Raw genomic sequence first — 24,548 nt, 5'->3', positions numbered from 1 at the left:
TCTTTTCAATTTTCACATTGCGACTTTAAATTAAAAAATTTTTGAATTTCAAGCCGGGCCCGCGCAACTGTTTTGAAAGCGCAGAGTTGATAAATGGAAGTCGAACGGTTAAAGTGCAGCAGGTTGGCACGCATGCGTTCGTTCAGTCGTCGTCAAATGTATCGTTATCGCAATGTAAGCTGAATAATTAATAACAGTGCCACTTCGAGCGCAACAGTTTGCTGTTAAACCGATAATTTATCATATTAATCATTTATTTGCAAAATATCAAAGTATAGCTTAAAATTATTAAACAAACAAAGCATCGGTCTTTACATACTGCAATAAATTTATTTAAATCGATAATAAAATATCCAGATAGCAGCGGTCTAACAGCTGTTAACTAACTAGCTCTATCGATAATACGCGCCATTAAAACTCATATGTCATCGATAATTCAGAAGCAATAACAAAGCCGAACGAGGCGGACGTGTGACGCTCGGTGCGCTTAATTGTGAATTGAATTCGTTGTCGCTTGGTTTATATGTGCGCTGGGTTTGTGACTTTGTTATCTGTCGTTTACTAGCTGACTCTACCGATTACCACGCGTGTATTTTTTTGTTTATGTGTGTGTGCGTGCATGTTTGTCTATGGCACAAATTCAAATAATTTAACAAATCTAATGTGCCTTGCAACACAACAATTTCATTTTTCTATCGTTAATGCCGCGCTTCGACTTCAAAGATAATTTTAAATATTTCGCCTGCGAATTAAATTAGTTAAATGCAATAGCATTTCAACTAATTACTTCGTTTATTTTTTTGTGTATGTGAGTTATTTTATAAATTTTTTTTTTTTTGTGCAAAGTTGAACACACACACATAAGCAAAGAGCAGCAAACAAGAAGTTGCTGTGAGCTGCGCTGCCACTGCCGAAGTTGGCAGAACGCGACGGTATACACCAACACAACCAGCATTGAGCGTATACGTATACACACCTAGATGTGGACACTGACACAGATGCAGATACAGCAGCCAGCAGCCAGAGCAGCATTGACAAAGTAACGTGAAACGTGTTGTGCGTGTGTTTATGTGTGCGTGTGTGTGTGTATGAAATTTGTTGTGCGTGTTTGCGCGTTCAATTCAAATTTAAATGGTCTTAACATTTCAAGAAAACGAAAATAAAACACAAGACGACAAAAAAAAAACACGCAAATCGAAAAGTACTAAAACGGCAAACGCAGAGCCAAGAAATTTCCGTGACTGTTGTCGTCGCTGTTGTTGTTGCTTTTAGTGTTGTTGTTAGTGCATAGCATCCCTAGTGCTGTCACGTTTCAACTCACAGGCTGTTGCATTTGCGACGTCGGCAGCGCAGCTCAAAAGGGCGCTGGAATTTCTCGGCTTCTGTTTTGCTGCGTCCTCTGCCTCTGTTGCTGCTGCTGCGTACAGTGTGACCAAAACCTTGCGAAAAGAGCGCGCGCGCCGCGGATCTGATATTATGAACGAATTTGCGCTTTGTTATTTTCCTTTTTGTTTTGTTTTGTTTTGTCAGTAAACACATTTATTTATTGTATATGTTGTTGTTGTTCCATATATGTGCCACAGTTTAAAATTTCGTGCCGTCGTCTCAACGCATCCGCAACTACAGTACAGCCTCTCTCCGCCCCTAACACCCACCCACCCCAAAGAGAAACATATTAAAACTTAAACAGCAAAAACAAAAAAAAACAAAAACAAAAACCCCAAACGAAAAAAAGACGCAAGATCTAAATAAAAGCAAAAAGAGAAGTGTTTGTGTGCAGTTCAGTGAGAGCGAGAGAGAGAGAGTGAGAGGAGAGAGCAGAGAGCAGCTGCAGCTTGAAACATGTTTACCGAGGAGGGCATCTTTCCCATAGGCGATGGCCTGCTGGACGTTGATGCCGAACGCTTGAAGGGATTACTTGTGTCGCATGACATCAACGAGATCTACGAGGTGGAACAGACGCCGTTTGCCAGGTGAGTGAGAAACCGGAGCACGAAACGTGTTTTTATTTTTCTTTGCTTCTTCTTCGTCATTTGCTGTTTGCTGCGGCTGCGGCTCAAAAAGTTGCCAAAAAAGCGAAAACTGCGTCTGCAACATGTCCAGCGAGCGACAAGCACACAAAAATGCTTAAAGAAAGTCAGTCAACAGTCAGTTGGTTATTTTTGTTTTTTTTTTGTCTTTTTCCTTTTTGTGTGTGTGTGTGTGTTGCTTGAAAACTGAAATCTTCTGCGCAGGCGCCGCAGCAGCAGCAGCAGTAGCGAGCTAAAAAACTTGTTTCTGTATTTTTCTGTGCGCAGTCGGATATCTGTATGCGTGTGTGTGTGAAGTAGAAGCTTGCACACATATACATGCACACACACACACTCATGCACTACTGCACACATGCACAAACAAAACACAAGCGCTGAAAAACTTGCACTGGGCACTCTTTTGCGCCGCTATTACTGTTGTTCATGTTGTTGTTGTTGTTGTTGTTGTTGCTGTTGTTGTTATTATTATTGTTCCTGTCTTTGCCTGCCCTTTGTGGCATTTGCTTTTGCGCATACAAACAAAAATAACATCAACAACAACAGCAACAGCTATAGCAACACCAATACCACAAAGCAGCTGTTCCCGTTTGCCGCCTTCGCCTTCGCCGACTGACCCCTCGCTTCATTTTGCATTAATTTCGCCGTTGCCGTGCATTTTGTACGATTGTTGCTTGATTCGCCTTTTCGCCCTTAGTCTGCGACAGCCGTTGCTGTCCCTATCGCCGTCGCCGTCGCAGTCGGACAACCTTTTCTGCTAGATTTGCATTTTTTTTTCTTTGTGTTTTTCATTATAATTTGTTTTGCATTTCGCTTTATGCCTTTTCCGCTTTCCGTTCCATCATCGACAGTGGCAGTGGCAGTGGCAGCGGCAGCAGTTCGCTCATTAGTTTTGTTTTATTTGGTTTTTATTCAAAATCGTCTCGTCGCGTCTGCCCAACTCCAATTTGCATAAGCATTTCGCCTGCTTTTGCTTTTGTTTTTTGCTCTTCATTTAGTTATGTTTCCGCAGCAACTTCCTAGATGCGCTGCTCCTGACCTTCTCTCTCGCTCGCTGCCTATTTTTAACTATTCTGACAGCGGCAATTAGAGCAAAAGACAGACAAAGAGAGGGAGGGGGCGTAGAGCGTGCTAAAGGAGCGCGACATTGCCACTTGAGACGACGCCTTTCCCCATGCCAGTCTGCTTGCCTCAGCTCCCGTTGTTCTTTCTAAGTACACTAGAAAATAACAGCAGAAGAAGAAGAGTGACTGTGAAGGTCGTTCGCTTCGCCTCAGTTGCATTAAGCGCTCGCACGCTATCTCTCTTGCTCTTCCTTCTCTTGCTTAGAAGAGCAGCTCAGAGACAATAGACGAAGAGCCGAGCCGCTTTATCGGCAGCTCGGGCGGCTTTAAAGCTGCTGATAAGCGCTCTCCACGCATCAGCGTAGGCAAACAATTTTATCAGCTATCGATGGGCTGATTTCGTAAACGCGCAACGGAATCACGAAACGCAATAAAGCACACACACGCACATATACATCGATACCAATACATATAGAGACTCGTATCAGCTTTTTTTTTTTTTTTTTTCTTTTTTGGTCTTATTTAACTTGAACTGCAAGGCTTATCATATCATATCATATCGATCGTTATTTCTTTAAACACATTCTACAGGTGCGAAAATGTATGTATATACATACAAAGTTATATAAAGTTGTATATATATGTATATGTATATTTAGTATGTGTATGCCATTTCTAGAGATAATACATACATATGTGATATTTGTAGACATTTTCCAATGCAAGAAATATTTCTCCTAAGTAGCGAACTCCCCATCATTACCGTAAAAAGTGTCCCGGTCGCAAATTTGTCAGAGAATATTATTGCCATATTATTGACTCCGAAAAACTTCTTGAATTTCGAATACCTCTACAACTATAAATTTTGATTCGTAAGTAGCAATGCTAACGACCGAAATCTAAAAAATTTACACAATTTTTAGAGCGCATTCGATTTGTATTTGGCTTTATAACTGAAATGAAACATTTTCGAAACAACTGTGTCTCGTTCGCGCACTTAACATTTGTTAATTATATTAAACAGCTGTGCGTTAATTGTTAATTACGCTAAATGCTGAATGGATACAAACAATATTTACACCTTTTCCCGTTTCCCGACTCACATTGCTGGCTGATAAACAGATATGCTTTAAGTTTAACTACTTCAGAATGAACGGAAAACACTTTTTAGCTGGGCTCGAAAATATATGTATATATTCTTTGTTCTTGTCAACTACAATTGCTATACTAAAGTCAACTCAATTTGAAATTGGTCTATAAAATCATGCCTGGAAGTCGAGGAATATCTTCAAATTCCCAGATCTGGTCTGGATGGCTGCTATATATGATATATAGATAAGTCTCAGGCCCTTACTAATGTCTGAGAGTATCTGCTAGTCGGGCATTCCCAACTTGATCAGACTTCTATAGTTCTACCTTTCTTTCTTACTTTTTTTTGGGTCGTTGCTTATCAACACATTTTTGGAGCGTTTCTTCCATGCAAACAGAATTTTCGTTTGGGCCTTCGATTTTTCTTGGCTAAAAAGTTGCGTTTGTTAAGTTTTGGGTATTGTTTTTTTTTTTTTCGTTTAGTCCAAACTTCTGGGACAGCTTTTTGTGTCAGTTTTTATCGCAGTTTTTTCATTTTCTTTGTTGTTGTTTTTTTTTTTTTTTTTTTTATCATTTTTTGTAGATAAGCAGGCAAAAGGTTTTTTCGTTCTTCTGTTTTTTTGTATTCGTTGAATTTGTTTAGTCAAGTTTATTTACGAGCTTTGGCTTAAACTTTTTACGTCGAAACGGCCGATGCGTAGCCAAATAGATCGTAAATGGCCCAGATAAAGCACGATTAACAAATACTAAAGAAGTAGCTGAAGCAGAAGAAGACGTTGATGATGAAATATCAGCGAAAATGTGAATACGATAATTACCTCTGAATGCGATTGTGCCATAAGCGGAAGTGTTTCTTCTTATAATGCTCTTATTGTTATATAAATATATAAATAATTTGTTCGTTCTTGAAGGGGGGAATTTCGCAAAAAGAAAGATTACTCTAATGATTTGTGATATGCGTCTGGTATTTGCATTTTTTTGGGGACGAAAACAGGCGAAATTAAGGGGAAAACTCATAGATAAGATCATTTTTTTAGCACGATGAAGCAGCGAAGCAGGGCGTGATCGATAAGTGAATCATAATTAGTGTTGGGAAAGTCAAGTGGGTAATAATGCCCATTTTAGCTTAACGATGTATGCAAATACAATTGATAATTGATTAATTTTCGGATAACATCTCATTGGACTATCGATTGACAAGAGATACTTAATAATTAATTAAAAGTTAAATGTTTAAAACATGGTGAACTAAAGCCTTTCGATTTTCTGCATGTTAATAGACTGCTGCTTTATCTTATCATTTAGAGCTCGATAGCAGATTTTTTACCTATAAAAGTATCGATAATTAATCGATATTCGCTTGAAATAAATAAAGCCAGTTGTTCATACTGATTGATTTTAGTTTGTCTCTATGAAAGGGATAAATTCTGGAATAATTCTTGATTTATCAGTTTATCGATAAGCTTTCCTTTACTAATCGATAATCAGTTAAATGAGCTCTTGACAGTGCCACAGTCAATATTCCTTGACACATTAAAGAGCTCACTCAGCGAGCCACAATGTTCAACTGAAATCAATATACACATCGAATCGAATACAGACACAGAGAGAGAGAGAGAAATATAGGGGAAGGTAGAGTTGACAAAGGGGCGGCGGAGAGTTGAGGTAGCCAAAAACTAGTTTCGTTGACGCTTTGGCTACTGAAGAGGCTCTTGAGGACGGACGTTTGAGGGCCATAGGAGCTATGACACTTTCCAAAATCATTTGCCGGACGGGGGAGCAGGCGAAGGTGCATGTATACGTGTTTGTGGTTGTGTGTGTGTGTCTGTGTGTGCAAGGGGATACTTGAACAAAAGTTGGAGCACCCGAGCCGGGCGTCAAAGATTATTCAACGAATCCACTTTCGCTTGCCGAGCCATAAAACGAGGGTTGAATGACGTCGTTAGCCCAGGGCGTGGGCTCAGCCTGTGAACCTCGCCCACGCACAAATTTGTTTGCCACGCAGCCACAACATAGCTGTAGCCGAAGAGCAAGAAGAAGCAGCAGAAGATGTTGGTGAATAAACACAAACAACAACAGCAAACACATTCGACAAGCACCACCCACGCGACTCCAGCGACTCCAGCGACAGCAACAGCAACAGAAAATCGAGTGCGTCACAGAACAATTTTGGGTGGCATCAGCTGTTTGCATATTTTGGGGGTTGATTGACTGGGTTAAGCTACCTTCCCAAATGGCATAGTTGGCTTTGAGGTTATGTCCAATGTAAATGACATAAACATGCACAGACACGTGCATAAGCTGCAGTTGCAGCAGGCATAGAGAAACGTGTGTCCCGACCGACCTAATTGAATTATAATTCCTGTTCGGATCAACAATTGCATCAAGGGAGGAATACATACATATATAGTGTAAGAGTGGATAGATTTGGACCTGGTATGCAAAAAGAAACAAAAATCAATATAAAATATACTGAATATATGTATAATTTGAAAACTTAAGTTATAAAGATGAATGATATGTAATAAAATTGTTAATCGATAAGACTAGAATGGGAATAGTTATCGATTTTTGCAAGCGCTATACAGCCACGTACAAGTCTGAAACTCTTATAGGTTCTGAAATTGACGGGTTCAAAATAACGGACTTATATATATGTATATACTTCTTTTCTCTCTCGCTCCTTCTGTCTGTTACAAACATTTCAGCAATACCATTGTACCCAGATTTTCCATTTTCAATGGGTTCGGGGTGAGCATTATGCAAGCCTTATATATATACATATATACTCAGATACTCAGTTCGAACAAAGGCAACAAGAAATAAAATCAAATAAAGTCCAAAGTAACTAGCCACAACTGGACATTATGCCAAGTCCAAAACAAAGTCGTGCTCGAAGTGGGCTCAAAAGAAAAATAAGTAAGAAAAAAGTATTACCTGCGAAACAGCTTTATTCACCGTTGCCATTTTGTTGTTGTTTTGTTTTGTTTTGTTATTTTTTTTCTGTATAAATAAATTTGGGCTAACAGCAGCCGCAGTTGCAGCCGCAGCAGCAGCAGCAGCGAACGTTGACGACTTCAATACATCATTTATTCCATAATTTGTGGAAGACTTGCTTCAATTCCAATTGGACTTTATTTTGTTATTCCAATCCAATTGATTGACGTGAGCAATTGTCAAATGTGTTTCATTTGCAAAAGTTGTACGCATGTGTGTGTGCGTGTATGAGTGTGAGTGTGTATGTATGTGTGTGTGTGTGTATTGTTAGTGTTATGCATTCCATGAATTGGGCCAGTACCAAAAGCCCAGCTTGACTCGTAATAATTTCATAACTAGCATTCGATGCAGATTATAACAAGGGTATTATAGGGTATTACATATGTACATATTACATATATACATACAAAGAATCTTGAATAGATCTCTCTCACTCTGCTTATTTCTTCTTATTACCCCATCTAAATCTCCCTCTCTCACAGTTAGTAAATCGAATCTCTATATAGCATTTATATAACTGTTTTTAGATAGGATCGTTGGGAAAAAACGAAAACGAAAACCAAAAACTAAATCTTATCAACTATAGCTCCATTTGTGATGTGTCGAAACTCTCTGCGTGTGTTTATCAACATTTCAATTAGCCAGCCATCAGATTAGGGGCATTCCTTAATTGTTTAATTGATTTTGCTATAACTCGCTTTGATCTTCTCCCAGTCAATATATAAATATTTATTTACAGCTGTTTCGCGTTTGCTATTTGCTTTTGTTGAAACGAGTAGAAACTAAAACTAAGAAACAAAACAAAACAAAACCAAAAATTTGAAAATGGAATGGAAAAAATGAATATAAACTCCAATCCACATTCCACATTTATACGCGCCCTCCTCCAGTTGGCACGCCCCCCTTTGGCTTCCTATAATACGCATTCCCCACGATCTCCATTCACGTTCACATTTACATTCACATTCACATTCGCAATTTGTTTATTTGTTAGGGGCCAACGATGGGCGCGTTTAAAAACGCGCACGCGTCTTTTTGGCGCGTTTTGTGCGCGACTGCTGCTGTGGCCGTTGCTCGGGCTCTTGTGGTTGTTGCTGTTGTTGTTTGTGGCAAATTTGATGAGCACATTTGGTGAATTTATGTGTTTACACTATGCTCGCCTCTTCTGGCCATTTTTCGTTTTTAACTGCCTCATTTGATGGGGCGGACCCCGCCGCCCCCATCCAGCCACTCCCGCGCCAAATGTTTGCATGACGAATGCGCGTTTTTTAGCCAAATCAATTTTCAAATTGCCATTTGGCTAATTAACAACTTGGCAATATGAAAACAGGCTGTTTTACCCTATTTTGGTTTTTGATTATTTGCTGTTATCGATTTAAAAATTGTATTCTTCTTTTCATATGCTGATAATATTTGGTTCATTATTTTAATGAAAGAGACAGAGAGGGCGTGAGAGTGGGTGTGGGTGTGGGTGTGGATGTGGGTAGATAGTATATAATTATATATGTATGAAAAGAAAAGGAAAAATCTTTGTTAACTAATTAACGCGTCGACAACAACACCAACAGCAACAACAAACAATAATACATGCATATATATATATATATACATATATATAACAATGTTGCGCGACGCGCCGCATGAGCAGCAGAAGAAAGTGTAATCAACAATTGCTGTTGCTGCTGTCGTTGTAGACGCAACAGCAGCATATCAAATGGCATGCAGAGATATCAGACAACAGCAACACAACAAGTGCAGCACCAACAACAGTAATAACAACAACAGCAACAATAATAATAATAATAGCAGCAGCATCAGGCGCATCGTCAGCATTTGAGGTTGAAAATCTCGCTTGCTCGAGACTTATCAAAATGTAAACATTTCCTTATTGTTTTTTTTTGTTTTTTTTTGTTTCTTGTTTTGCGCTTGTGCAGCGCATGTATTTGCTCTTTATACCCTGTAGCTATCTGTAGAAAGAGGGGAATGATGTTTGGTTCTAAGCCGCATTTCGCCAAAGAGGAATAGATGAAGATGTGACAAATGGGAGCTAGCATGATAAGATAAGATATAAGATAACAATTGATTTAGGATGCATTACAGTAATAATATCGATAAATATAGATTTGAAGCATAAATCAAATTCAACTAAACTCTGTTTTATCATTCAATGCAGAGTATCCTTTGATCTAGTTTACTTTCAGGTGAATGAAGCCGCAATAAACTCGATAAATATCGATTTGCAGTATAAAACGAATATTATAGATAGCAAATTCTTGTAGAATATCGACTCAATTTTATCATTGAATGCAGAGCATTCGCTAATCGAGCTTACTTTCACGCGAATGAAGAAATGCAGTAATAGTATCGATAAAAATCGATTTATAGATATCTAGAATATTAGATTATTCAAATTCTATTTAATCAGCAAATACAGAGTATCCGCTAATCGAGCTTACTTTCAGGTGGCTGAAAAACAACAGTAATAGTATCGATAAATTTCTATTCGTAGATCATTAGATTAAGTAAGTTAGATTTCATTATCGAATACAGAGTATACTTTAGTCGAGCATCTATTCAAGTAGATCTCTTCTTTATCTTTAGTGTTGTATGTTATTCGCCACAGCTCTGCTGTTCGATTAGAAGTTCAATTTGGCTAAATCCCAATTGTATTCTACTCTATCTATGCGACTCCTCAATTTGTTTAACCAGAACAGCTGCTGGCGTCCCCTCTAGCAATGAGGGAGGGTGTTCGCCCCCTTTGCCCAATTGTTCTGGCTAGAGTTCAGCAACCCCCTCTGCCCAAAAATTTGCAGCATGCAACCCCCAACTCTGTGTGTGAGAGCTCAGTTCCCCAGTTCAGCTGCTGTTCCTATATACGTATGTCTTCCCCTAACTAATAAATTATTTATTTGTGGTTTCTCCTGCTTTTCTCGTTGTCCATTGAACTTTAATTGCGCTCGTAAAATGCCCAAAAAAAAAAAACGAAAGCAGAATGAAGGAAATATGTTGAAAAACGTCTGCGATACCCTTCCAATGGGCCGCTGTCTCCCCCTTTGCCCTTTGCCTTTGCCTGTCGTCCGCTGTAATAAATGCAGCTGCGCTTAATGACCCCGCAGGGATACAAACACTGGGCCACAGCACTGACAGCTGACAGCTTCATTTGAACTATGGCCAAATGACACGTAAACCGAAGACAAGTTGAGAAAGTAATGAGAACTGGTTCCCATTAAAGAACAACTTTTGTACATCTTTGATTTATCGATAAATCGATCGAACTTGAAATATATGCTGAATATGCAAATTGTTGCAAGTTTAGAATTGTATACCGATTTATCGATTACTTAGTTGCTATTTAATTTATCGATTATATACTACAAATTCGTTTCACTGAAGAGCAGTTTTTCAATAACTATAAATCGATCGATCTGTAATATATAATTTTGAATATATATTGATTGATTGTTCATGGGGATTTACCAACTTACTGCTAATATACTGAATATATTAATTTCGATCCATTAGAATCCATTTTGTATTTATACCCTGAACCCATTTTCAATGGGAAATCAGGGTATAATGGTTTTGTTGAAATGTATGTAACAGGGAGAAGGAGGCGTGGCAGACCCCACAAAGTATATATATTCTTGATCAGGGTGACGAGCTGAGTTGATTTGGCCCTGTCCGTCTGTCTGTCCGTCTGTCCGTCTGTCCGTCTGTCCGTATGTATGAACGCGTCGATTTCAGAAGATATAAGAGCTAGAGACTTCAAATTTTTTTTTAAATGTCCGTAATTACAGCGCGCATATCAAGTTTATCATTAAAAATCGATAACTCATCCCGATCTTTTTTATCGATAAAAAACCTTATCGAAACCCAGTTATAAAATTATATCTTCTACACCTTTATTGCTAGAGTCTCCAAATTTTTAATGTATGCTTATATGCAATTTATACAATTTCGGTTTTTGTTAAAATTTACCCCCCACCTCTAAATTCACCCCCTCACCCTCACTTTTGTAAAAAGCGTATTTCAAATACTAGAGACTTGTGCTTTGGCAAGTACATGCATATTCATGTTATAATCATTATCTAAAAGTTTCATGAAGATCGTACGTCCATAAAAAAAGTTATTAAACAATTAAGTTCTCATAGTAAGCGCACACTGCAGCCCATGCGTGTTTATGCGTGGTTGCTTGTATGTGTATGTGTGTGTGTATGTGTGTGTGTGTATGCGTTTGTGTCTGTATGCGTGTGTGTGTGTATGTGTGTCTATATGCGTGTGTGTGTATGTTTATCTGTGTGTGCGTGCGTGCGTGCGTGCGTGTGTGTGTGTGCGTGTTTCTTGTGTAAGCTGAAAGTCGCGAAAAAGTATTGAAATATCTATTGCTCCAAGGGTTCAGGGGATCTCGTAGTCGAGCAGTCTCGACTAGAGCTTTCTTACTTGTTTCTTTATATATTCTTAGTAATGTATATATATATACATTTTTTTTTTTCTGTAATTAAAGTATATAAATAAGTTTTAATTTATTAAGAATTTAGAGCTATGAATTGTCAATTGTCATATATGAATTTATATAAATATATTTTATGCTAACAGTCTGGCAACGCCACCTTACAACGACAACTAATATGCGCATCGAAAACCATAATATTTAATGAAATTCAATCATTTAATTTCGCTAATTTGTTGACTAATTATAGCCTTAGTCTGTGTTAATAGTTATACATATGCATATGTACATATGTACATACATATGTATGTATGTATGTATGTATGTATTCAATATATGTATATAATCTACATATCTGCTGCCCTGTGGTCATTCATAGGTTTATAAAGGCTATAACGGTGAATGTTACAGCAGCAATTCATAACAAAATGTTTATATTGTAACAATTATGGTTTATATACTTTTGTGTTGAATGTAATTAACAAAATATTAATGGAATCAAAGAGAGTATTGAGAATTTTCTAATGGTCAACATGATTTGAACTTTAACAACTTATTACCTCTTATCATATACCTCTTACCTCTATCAATATTCCTCTCGCATTGTGGTTGATCTATGCGACATAGATCCCATTGCATAAATAGTTTAAAGAGCATTAAATTTTTCCATATTTTATAACTATGTAAACTTAAAAAATATATTCATGAATACTGTAAATTTCTTAATATTCAAAAGTATTCATATAGAAGTAACAAAAATAGAGCTAATCATTGAATTAAATTTAATTAAAAATAAATTATAATAAAAAATAAAACAATTATTTTGGTTATATAATTTTGATCGTCAAAGTTGGCTTTGTTCAACATTAAAGGCCAAGGTTGCATTCGTATATAATATCGTATAAAGCATATAAACCTCGAAAAGCATATATATTTTTTTATCATCCAATTTTTTGTATTATCATTTTGCTTGGCAGCATTTTTTGTATATTTATTTTTTATGTCAATTTGGTATTTTCATTTCAAAATGTTGTGCTTGATGTGACCGACGCAAACACCCTTAACCTTTGTGGGTGTGTATGTGTGTGTGTGTGTGTGTGTGTGTGTTTTGTGTGTTTCGCTTTGTTAGTGGAAGGCCGATTCAGGTCGACTTCACTTGAACAAAGCAAACTTCTCGTTAAGCATTGTTTGGCCTCTGGATGGATGGATGGATGGTTGGATGGTTGGTTGGATGCTGGATAAAGTGTTAAAGCATTAGCCTTGAAATTCGTGCACTGGCATTCGTCAATGTCTGCATTGAGTGCTAACGAACGCATTTAACACAATCCAGGATGTAAATATTGCAATTAGTTGCAAAGCGGAAGCTGCCGCGACTGCAGCTGGAGTTAATAATCTATTTTGGGATGCATTTGCTTTTTTTGCTTCTGTATTTTTGCAGCCATCTGGCCAGATGTTTTCGAATGAAACAGCATTTGATTTGGCCAAAAGGGGGAGGAGTGGGAGAGAGAGAGCGAGAGTAAAGGAAAACAATAAAAGAAGTTTAAGCAGACACACGCGAGAGGCTGAGGGCGTGGCATGATATCTCTGTTAAGGCGCATCTTAAGGTCGACTGTCTGTCTGTCTGTCTGTCTGTGCTCGTTCATGTTTTTAATATCAACTTTTGCTGCGTGGAATTTTATCTTGGCAGACGAAATGAGGCTAAGGGTGTCGCCCTCGCAGTTACTAACTCATTGGGTGCTTCACCAACTCGCCCTGTCTGTCTCTCTCTCTCTCTGTCCCTCACTCTGATAAGATAAACGAGATTGGTTTTATTTGCCGAGTCCGCAGTCACCTCTCTGCCGCGAGTTCCGACTAAAACATAGAAAGCGAATTATGTTCTCCTTTGCCTAGTTTCATTCATTTTGCTTTGCGTGCGCATTTGACACGTAGAACGCTCGTGTTTCGATTCCATCGCGTTCCGCTTTGTGTTACATGTGACGCATATGCACAAAAATCACTATACAATCAGCTGACTTACTCTCTGCATAAGCCGATTCCAAGCGGCTCATATTCTTGACCTTATTAGCAGCTACACGTTCAATAGAATTTCGTATTAATGGCTTAATGTTTAGGTCTCACTCTAACTGTAAAGTATCGTATTAATTTCGTAACGAGTGGCTAGAGGCTCAGCGAGTAATCTATTGAATATGGGCATAAAGTAGCGAGTGAATTGAGCAATTGATTAGAGAGGGGAGAATTCGCTAAGCTGTTGATCTTGTTCTCTATGCCAAGAACTAAGGAGTCTATTTAAATAATGAGAAGCGAAAGTAGTTAAAGCTGTTCTCTAACTATCTATTCACATAATACCCAATGCTTAAGGCCATAAAGTAACGAGTAATTTTGGTAACGAATAACGAGTGGAAAACTCGCCAAGCAAACAGCTAAAAGCGATTGCCTCTTGGCGTAAGCTTGTTTAGCCTAAAGTAGCTGGTAAATTTGGATGTTGGACGAGTAGCAAATGCCAAAGTTAAATCATGTAAAGCAACGAGTGATTTTTTCATTCACAACTCAACATGAAAGTTCGCGAATGAATTTGGTAGGAAGAGAGCGAGAGAGAAAGAGTCAGAGCCAGAGAAAGAGGGAGACGGGCGACGGGACGAGGTGCAGCAACAAGTTGAGCCACGTAAATAGGTCGCCCACTCATTTCTTATGCAATGGCCGCAAAAAAGAAAAAAAAAGAAACAGCCACCGAGAACCGTTAAAATTAAAATTTCAAATTGTCGTCAGTTGTCCAAAGCAACAAAACAAAAATGAGAAGAGAGCAAAATATTTGCGACAAGTAATTGCGCACTCCCAAAAAAAAAAAAAAAAAAAAAGTCAAAAGCCAAAATAAGCAACGAATGTTCCATGTGTGTGTGTGTGTGTGTGAAAATGTGGAAATAACTGCAAGAGACAACAGCAGCGACAACGACAACAGTTAGTCGCCGGGTCAACATGGGTTAAAGCCGCCTGGATAATGACAACAAAAGCAACAACAACAACATGTCTTCTGCTCCCCTCTTTTGGCTCGACAAACGTTGTCACGTTTTGTTTTGTTGTTTTTCCTTCATTTTTTTTTTTTTTTTTTTTTTTGGCAGCAAGAGCTACCTGGCTAGCCCCACTGCTTGCCGCCGCTTGCTGCTCCTCGTGAGGCAAATTAACATAAACATACGAAAATTATAACAAAAACAAGTCATAAGAATGAGCGAAAGAGATGGGGCGAGCACACGATGCAGCAATAAGAAGTTTATTTACCTCGTGGCGGCTCTTGACTGCTATTGTTGTTGTTGTTGTTGTTGTTGTTGTTGTTGTTGTTGTTGTTGTTGTTGTCCACCAATATGAGCAGCCGCACCTCCCACAGAAAAATAAGAAGACGACGAAGAGGAGAAGGAAGAAAATGCCTCCCAAGCAAAGTCTCTTGTCTTGCATGCCGCCCCAAAGGCCCCGCCCAGTGCCCATTCGGCAAACAAGTGACCAAAAACGTCAAACGATTCACGTTACACGCCACGAATTTCTGATTTCAGATTCAATTCGGTTTTAACTGCTCCAATTGAAAGAGCATTAAAAGGGTTTCATGTGTAAATTCAAATGTGCTGTAACAGCCAAAAGAAGGCATGGCTAATGAATAAAAAAAAAAAGAGAGAGATGCTAAACTAGACTGATATTAGAGAGTTTACATTCTCAGTATACATATACATATATATATATATACGTACAGATATATAGAGTATATATATTTATTTAGATTTATGCAGACTTTACTTCAATTTAATTTCAATTTCAAATCAAAGACCTATTTCAAACTCAAGCTGAATGAAAAATGTCTTTTAGAGACGTAGAATGATTGTGAGAGTGGACGTGGTGTGGGTATATCTGAGTTGTGCTGCTTACACAACTCGGTTCGGGCATATGTTAGACGTGCTCTTTCACATTCATAAGTAATCTTTTCATATTCTTGCAAAGTGCGTAAATAGTTGGTAATTATTAATTATATAAATATCTATGTAAAATATGATAAAAAAAAAAAACAAACTATATAATAAATATCATTCATAAGGTATAAGAGGGCTATACGATTTAACCATATTTATATTAACCATATTTAACCATTTTATATTTATTATTATGTATGTATTATTATTGTTATTATTATATTATATTATTATATATTATATTCTATGCATTTTTTTTTTTATATTTTATGCTTTCGAAAACATATTTTACCTCTTTCTCCGTTCCTCTCTCTCTCTCTGTCTCTCTCTTTAATTTATATTTATTTTATTTTATATTTTATGTTCTGTTTTCCCTCTCTTGCTCTTTTTATACCCTGAACCCATTTTCAATGGGAAATCAGGGTATAATGGTTTTGTTGAAATGTATGTAACAGGGAGAAGGAGGCGTGGCAGACCCCACAAAGTATATATATTCTTGATCAGGGTGACGAGCTGAGTTGATTTGGCCCTGTCCGTCTGTCTGTCCGTCTGTCCGTCTGTCCGTATGTATGAACGCGTCGATTTCAGAAGATATAAGAGCTAGAGACTTCAAATTTTTTTTAAAATGTCCGTAATTACAGCGCGCATATCAAGTTTATCATTAAAAATCGATAACTCATCTCGATCTTTTTTATCGATAAAAAACCTTATCGAAAACCAGTTATAAAATTATATCTTCTACACCTTTATAGCTAGAGTCTCCAAATTTTTAATGTATGCTTATATGCAATTTATACAATTTCGGTTTTTGTTAAAATTTACCCCCCACCCCTAAATTCACCCCCTCACCCTCACTTTTGTAAAAAGCGTATTTCAAATACTAGAGACTTGTGCTTTGGCAATTACATGCATATTCATGTTATAATCATAATCTAAAAGTTTCATGAAGATCGTACGTCCATAAAAAAAGTTATTAAACAATTAAGTTCTCATAGTAAGCGCACACTGCAGCCCATGCGGGTTTATGCGTGGTTGCTTGTATGTGTATGTGTGTGTGTGTATGCGTTTGTGTCTGTATGCGTGTGTGTGTGTATGTGTGTCTGTATGCGTGTGTGTGTATGTATACCTGTGTGTGCGTACGTGCGTGTGTGTGTGTGTGTGTGTGTTTCTTGTGTAAGCTGAAAGTCGCGAAAAAGTATTGAAATATCTATTGCTCCAAGGGTTCAGGGGATCTCGTAGTCGAGCAGTCTCGACTAGAGCTTTCTTACTTGTTCTATTTACAGTTTGATTTTCGTAGTTGTTAATAGTAATTTCGTTAGACTTTTTTTTCGCAATTTTTCATGCAATTCACGTAAATGTTTTGGAATTTTGTTGTTGTTGTACTTCGGCTTCAACAAGTCTCGCAGTTTCGCTGCAATCAAATATATATACACTTGTATATATACATACATATATAATCGCATGAAATCTGAAAAAGTTTTGCTGTCACACAACGCCTGAACTTTGCACTTGCTACGTTTCTAATCAGCGCGACGAGATAAGAGCGTCCAGATATTCGGCATTGCCTTGAACGTAGGCTAACGTAACGTAACGCACTGTCACGTAGCGTCACGTAACATAACGTAATAGTAGCGTCAGCAACAACAGCGACCTGTTACAACGCAATTAACAAATTGTACGGGTCAACTTAATCAAGCCATTAATCGATCAATCAACTGACTTTGACAAAAGCATTCGGTCGAGCCTAATGAGCGAAAATCATATTGATAATACCCTAGAAAAAAAGAAAAAAAAAACAAACACATTGAATATGAGCATGACAACGAGACAGAAGGCAACAGATTGCAATATGTTGCGCATGTACAGGGTAACTGCTAGTCGGGCAATCCAGCGGTGCGCTGGCTATAGCTGTGAAAGCTGAACTTCGCACTTAACGCAAAATTACAACCAAAAATGGCCAAAACACACGGCAAAAGGTGACAAAACGGGACAGCAGCTGACTGACGCATTAAAAAAAAATAAAATAAAATAAAATAAAAAATAAAAACAAAAGCAAATACAGAAACAACAACAATAATAATAATAATAATTAAGCTGTTGTTGCTGTTCGCTTTTTGAGAACATTATTTCCGTTGAATTAATTACCAAAGCATTTGCTGTTGTTTTTGTTGTTGTTGTTGTTGTTGTTGTTGTTGTTGCTATGACTAAACAACATCAAACGTTAAGTTACAAAGCCGAGAATCAAACTGAGCCGCTTGCAATGCCAATTTCATTTGACATTGTCATTGAGAGCAAAACGTGTATGTTGCACAAAGAAACCAGACAACAACAACAGCAGTAACAACAACAACAACAACAACAAGAAGAAATCACAGCGAGTGGGCGTGCCTCAGCGGCCTTGACGTTGCGAAAGTTGCTGCGAATTACGATCCAGCTTATTGCTGTCTAACACTTTCTACGAGGGTTAACTACGACACCCAACGACAGACAGACAATGGCAACATGAAACAAACAAAGCAACAACAACAACAACAACAACAATACAACACTTTGATTTCTATTTTACAAACAAGCAGCCGAAGCAGCCTTGTGCACTTCGATTCTAAGAATTATGTTGCAGCATCTGAAATGAAAGTGCAACAAGGTCGACTGAAGTTGGCCAATGCTGAGTGGAGTAAAAGCCAAACAAATAAAAAAGCTCAAGTTGAGACTGCTCGATTAAGAGATCCAAGCAACCCATTTTAAGCGCCTTTTCTGCATACAGAAAAAGTAAGAAATACACACACACACACAAGCAAACAAAAATAAAAATTGATTCAATATCATCTAACTCCATATGTAAAATTTGGTGGTTCTAGCTCTAAAGATGAATAGGATATGACTTTCTTATTGATTTTTAAAAAAGTTTTTAATCGATAACACTAAAACAGGAATAGTTATCGATTTTCTTGAACAGTGACCGAAATTTTAAGCCTTTAGCTGTTGTAGATTCTAAGATCGAACCGTTCATATATACGGACGGACAGACATGGCTATATCAACTCAGCTTATTGTCGTGATCTGGAATATATATGTCTTTTACTGAGGTCTGCCACACCTTCTTCTGCCCACACAATACCTACACCTCGGCTAAACTCTTAACTGTTTTATTCAACTAGATATAGTCTAGTCTTATAGGACCTCAATTGCATATTGAATGGCTCTGATTGGAGTAGGCAAATATGCCAACTGATCTTATGCGCTTGTGTGTAATACTCTAAATTTTGAAAAGTCAACAACTCTGTTATCTTGAAAATATGTGAATTCAAGAACTGTATGTGAATATGACCTTTGTTTAAATAGTATAAATTCAAATTAAACAATTTGTAAATCAAATATAAATACCATGAAATTAAACACGTGAGTCGACTGTTAGAATGAATGAATATTAATAATAATAAACATAGTAATACAATAGTAAACAAAACAGTAAATAAATATGAAAAATGGTTCAGGAAGAAGAAGAAGTAATAGTAGCTCAAACGAGGGTTCTACGAAAAGTTCCTTATATAATATTTACCGATATAAGTTGAAGACACTAAAAAACTTTTACTACGACCCTCGTTTTTAGCCGCTATTTCTTCTTCGTTTGCTGTCCGAGTCTGAGCCGTCTTTAAACCACTTAGCATAACACTTGAATTGCGCTAGTCTTTATTGAAATCATTTGAATAATCTCGGTTAACAACTTTTGTGTCACTTCTGAGTTGCTTTACAACAATTGTTGATTAACTGACGCAGCTTTAAAGTCAAATAGCACTTAGTCAATAATTTGCCACATTTAATGCACTTCTACCAACACGTAAACATCTCTCTCTCTCTCATATATATATATATATATATATATATATATATATATATATATATATATATATATATATATATATATATATATATATATATATATATATATATATATATATATATATATATATATATATATATATTATAAACTCTATATGTGCTCAATTGAATTCTTTCCGTGGAAAATCCATTTAAAACAAAAACCCGAGCAAATAACAAAAAAAAAACTGCGCGCGTGCATGGAATTTTTTTCTTTATTTACTCTCTTTTTTTTTATTTTTATTTTTTTTTTTTTCAAGCGCTTTACATTAATAATGTATAAAAAAATGCTTTTACATAGTTGCTGCTTTTGTTTATTCGTATTTTTTATTTAAGAAATGCGACGACAAGCGCCTTGCATTTCTCGCTCAAACGCTTGGCCACCAGCACAGATACAATTAATTGCTTATTTCTGTATACCCTGTGCGCAGTGGCTGAAGCGAGGTATATATATATCTAATCAGGCTTAACAGAGTTGAGAGTCGGTCTCGTCTTCTTGAAATCTATATGAACTGAAAAAATTCTACATGCAGAATCGGTAAACTTATTTCAAAACATCGATAATCCATTTATCCGTTGTGATTGAAATCGATAACAAACATTAATCAAAATATCAAATGGATTAAATACGATAACAAATTGTAACAATTCGATACATTGATGAAAATCGATATCAAACTGGCACAATATTGATAAATCGATCAAAATCGATAACAAATTAAAAGTTTGATTAAAAGCGATAACTAATTGTACAAAATTGATAAGCTGATCTAGATCATGAGTCATATAACTGGATATATACTCATGGTCTACACAGGGTGTCTGCTAGTCGTGCTGATTACATTTCTGCTTCTTCTATTTGTTATATTAGCTAATTGACTCAGCGCAAACTGCGAAATGCAAAATGCAATTTTACCATATGTCGCTTTGCATATCAAAAGTTTAACGACGACTTGTCGACAGTCGTGAAATGAGTCGAGCTCTTGTTTTGTACACAATGCCACGACTCCATAGATACCCTGTAAAGAGTAAATGCAGCAGAATACCCTGTATATATGCCAAAACTAGATGTGTGCAATGCACAATTCAGATATGAAATCATCAGAATTTGAGAAAGATTTAAAATATTTAAGGAAAATTATATGCAATTTGTTGGCATATGCCATATAAATCGTTGAAATACATACATACTTATATTGTATATGTATATAGTCATAAAATGACGTGGAGGCAATGTTCTGGTTGCCATGTGACAAATCCACAATGCCACAAAATGCTGCACGACGGACGTGTGTGTTGCGTATTTGGCTTGGCGTCCATTGCCGTAAGCACGCACGTTCCGCACTATAAACTCTGCGGCATTTCAAGTACTCGTATGCACGGCACGGCATAATATATGTAGATGCTGCGATGCAAAAATATGAGAAGAAGCAAAAGAGTGGCATATGAGGGAGAGCCAACGAGTGAGAGGGAGAGTGAGATCAGGAATGTAGTCAAAGAAAGAAGTGCGAGTCAATGAACAATCGAATGGGCGCCAGCAGCAGGAATGCGGTTTGAGCGAAAATGAAGCCCATTGCTGAAACCAAAAATAAATCCAATCAGACTCAAATCAGAATCAAAACCAAAACCAGAACGAACACAAGAAACCACAACAAAAAAAAAAAAAAAAAAAAAAAATATACATACTAAAAAAAAAATGAAACAAGCCAACGATCAATGCCGTGTTACAGCGATCTGGCAACGAGGTCGACATTGCTGTCAAGGTCGTTGCTTGAGCGCTGCCTTGAGCCAAGCGACTGGAACTCTCGTCTTAGAGTCTGCGCAGATGCTGCGAAAGATGCTGCAGTTGCTCTGCGTATGCAGCCAAGCTGAACTAGCCCAGGCCAGAGTTCTCTCACTATCTCGCTCAGCTCATCGCTCTTTATCCCATGGCCAAAGTCTAAGTAATTAGCAAAAAAAAAAAAAAAATTGCTAAAACTAGCAGCTGAGAAGCCTGCTCAACTGGCAAATACCCCAGGCCTGCTAAGCTTAGAGTTCGATTCTTCTAGATTTATCGTTATCGAACTTTATGCTTGTTGTAACTGAACATTGATGTTTATCGATTCAGATTGAGGGCAAAGTTTGTCGACAAATTTGTAGTTTTCACGCCTCGTTCTTCCATCTTTTGCTATTTCTAAATGTTCTTCCTTTGAGTATATATACCCACTCTAGTTTGGTCACAGGGTATTAAAAACAAAGAGCTTACAAATACCTTGTATGCGTCTCGAAATATGCTGTGATCCATCTTCTTAAATCACTTGCTTCAATTTCTGCGTCGCTTTTATTTTCCTGTTGTTTTGTCTCTTTGGGGCTTTTTTTGTCTTCCTCTGCTTCTTGCATAATTTGCACACGCTTCACAGACTTACAGGAGGTTCGTGAACCCTTCGAGGCGGGCCGCATAATGTTTTGTACTCTTCAATAACACTTTTGTTTACCTGCATTAAGACATCTAACAAAAAACCTTTGACAGTCGGACGCGCGGACGATCAGTGAGTGGCATCAGTTCAATAACCTCCACTGATGTCCCATTGTGTCGCATATGTGTGTAAGTGTATGTGTGTGTGTGTGTGTACGGAGCATGGGTTCAGTATAATGAGCTTGTGATGAGTTTGACAAACCATGATATCACACAGACCGAAAGAACCGAAAAGACTAGCTTAAAGTTGCACATGCTATCTGTAGTTGAGGCTTTCATATAATATATCGCTTAACTCAGTTATCGATAGAATTGTTAGAGAAAACAATATCAAATATACTTTAGAGTATGGATCTATATATTTAGGTATATTGAAATTGCCTATATATTATAAAATTGTCTAATCCAATGATTATTAGCTTAATGTAGTTCGCATGCAATCGTTAGTATGATTAAGATTTCATTACCCATCATAAATCTCATTAGTGTCAATGTATATTTCGATCTACCGATGGCTTATGAGCAATGAAAACGTGATGTCACAACTAATATAAATTCTATAAGCTTAACCTGCTTACAATCAGATAGATCTCATTAGCATTATATATAGTTAGATCAGCTCGCATTACTCATTAGCAATCGTATTCGTTATTAATGCATCTACACGAACTGAGCTTCAATAATAAGATTCAATTGACAGACGCATTGCTCATGAACAATGCTCATTAGTAGAACATTATCATTAGTAATCCATTATATACCGTGCAGATCTACTAATTGGGGAAAGATCCTTCAAACGGAACAAATACACAAATGCCAATTGAGTTAGGCATATTTCATTTCAGTTCTGGTCAATTGTGCGCAGATTAAGAGTTTTCAAGTGCGAAAAGAACAAATGAATTGTTGATTGTTTTTGTTGATCTGTTGGAGGCTGTCTCATTGTTCAGTCGCAAGTCATTAAATGGCATTCAATAATTATTATCCTTAGTTGCATTAGTTACGCTCTGAAGGCCGCTGCTGCTGCTGCTGCTGCGGCTGCTGCTGCTGCTGCTGTGGCTTTTGCTTTTGTTGAGCGATTTTATTTTTGTGGAAGCGCTTTAAAAGCTAATTAATTTAACAGCCACAACAGCAACAACAACAACAACAACAACAACAACTACAGCAGCAGCAGCGGCAACAGCAACAAAAACAATAATAGGCATACAAGCTAATTGGTTTTTAATTATTAAAATTTATTGATTTTTAATTTGTGTGCGAAGCTTAAGCGGAACAAAGCGAATGCCTTGAACTCTTGAACTAGCCAACTCAAGCAAGGCAAATGAAAAGTTTGCCAACGCTTTTCATTCAAATAATGTGAGCCATTAACCAGAATATGCATCAAACACTTGGAATACTCTGTAAAGAGAGTGCGAGAAGTTGCATATGGATTGAATATTGAAAGATACGAGCTCATTTTAAATGCAAACAAATAACGGATTTATAATTGGTCATCTATAGTTATTTATAAAGTAAACTAGATAAGAACGTATTGGGAATTTTATATATTGATTGATTTATCGGTTGAAAATATAAATTTATAAATTATTTCTATAGAGGGCGAACAATTACTTGTAGAGAACAAACACTAATCGATAACATGCTAGAAATTAAACATGCACTAATAGAATGTTTTAATATATCTATAAATCATTGTATAATAAAAACAAATGTTCTCAATTATTTGAATTAAATTAAATAAAATTTCTGATATTAATTGATTTATACAACAACAAATTCTTATCGATAACACATTAAAAGTAATATATACTGTAATAAAATATATATGCTGATGCTTGTTGTGATTCTAAATGATTGTTTCCAAATATTTATATTATATATAATATTTATGAAATTATATGGAAACAAAAACTTATCGATAGCAGTTTTCAACTTCTTTGCTCTCGTTCTCGTTCTTCTTCTGCTTAAGCTATTCACAATCTTCGCAGGGAGGATTTGCTTAGGCCCTGGCGCAAGGCCAAGCAGAATATTGCGCTGTAGTCTCGAAGCTCCGTCTCAGTTGGATATTTTGAGTGTTTTTTCGAGCGAGCGCCAAACAGAAAGAAAAAGAAGAAAATTAATAAGCATTGAGCAAAATAGAAATATTTACAACAACAAAAATAACCACATGGACGGCTTTGGTGTATATTTATAGCGACACACACACAATGCTGGTGGGTGGCAGCTTAGTGGTATAGGGAGGAATGCGGGGGGCGTGTCTGCAGCATATTTACCTTTTGGCATCAAGTCAAAACTTGATTCGATATTTGAATTGGGCATTTGTTTTCTTTTGGATTCTGACTTAGCACTCGATGCGGCGTGGCTCAGCTTGTCTATGGGGTATATTTGTTATTTTTAGCTTTGCACTTCACAGTATTTCGATTAGCAATGCTTATTTATATACGATTCTCAAGCCAGCGAAAACAGCGTCAGCGCGCTACGATTCTATATTTGGTCTTTATTGTTTTGTTTTTATACCCTGAACCCATTTTCAATGGGAAATCAGGGTATAATGGTTTTGTTGAAATGTATGTAACAGGGAGAAGGAGGCGTGGCAGACCCCACAAAGTATATATATTCTTGATCAGGGTGACGAGCTGA

General features: G+C 37.1%; 1 protein-coding gene across 5 annotated transcripts in view; it reads left to right on the top strand.

Moving 5' to 3' along the window:
• The first annotated feature begins 435 nt into the window (after window positions 1–435).
• The window catches only part of LOC6584673 (death-associated protein kinase related), a 75,046-nt gene continuing 50,933 nt past the window's right edge, over window positions 436–24,548 (top strand). The window contains exons 1-2 of one of the 5 annotated variants that reach the window (XM_032732075.2): window positions 436–534; window positions 1,584–1,973. In XM_032732075.2, the coding sequence (XP_032587966.1) occupies window positions 1,843–1,973 (131 nt within the window). In that variant the 5' untranslated portion in view covers window positions 436–534; window positions 1,584–1,842. Of the gene's footprint in view, window positions 805–957; window positions 1,974–24,548 lie in introns of those variants that run through there. The other 4 variants (XM_032732077.2, XM_044006942.1, XM_044006947.1 and 1 more) reach the window with 4 other exon arrangements.

Source organism: Drosophila mojavensis, unplaced genomic scaffold (assembly GCF_018153725.1).
Source record: "Drosophila mojavensis isolate 15081-1352.22 unplaced genomic scaffold, ASM1815372v1 contig_136, whole genome shotgun sequence".
Taxonomy (NCBI): Eukaryota; Metazoa; Arthropoda; class Insecta; order Diptera; family Drosophilidae; genus Drosophila; species Drosophila mojavensis.
This window is presented reverse-complemented; position numbering and strand designations above follow the sequence as displayed.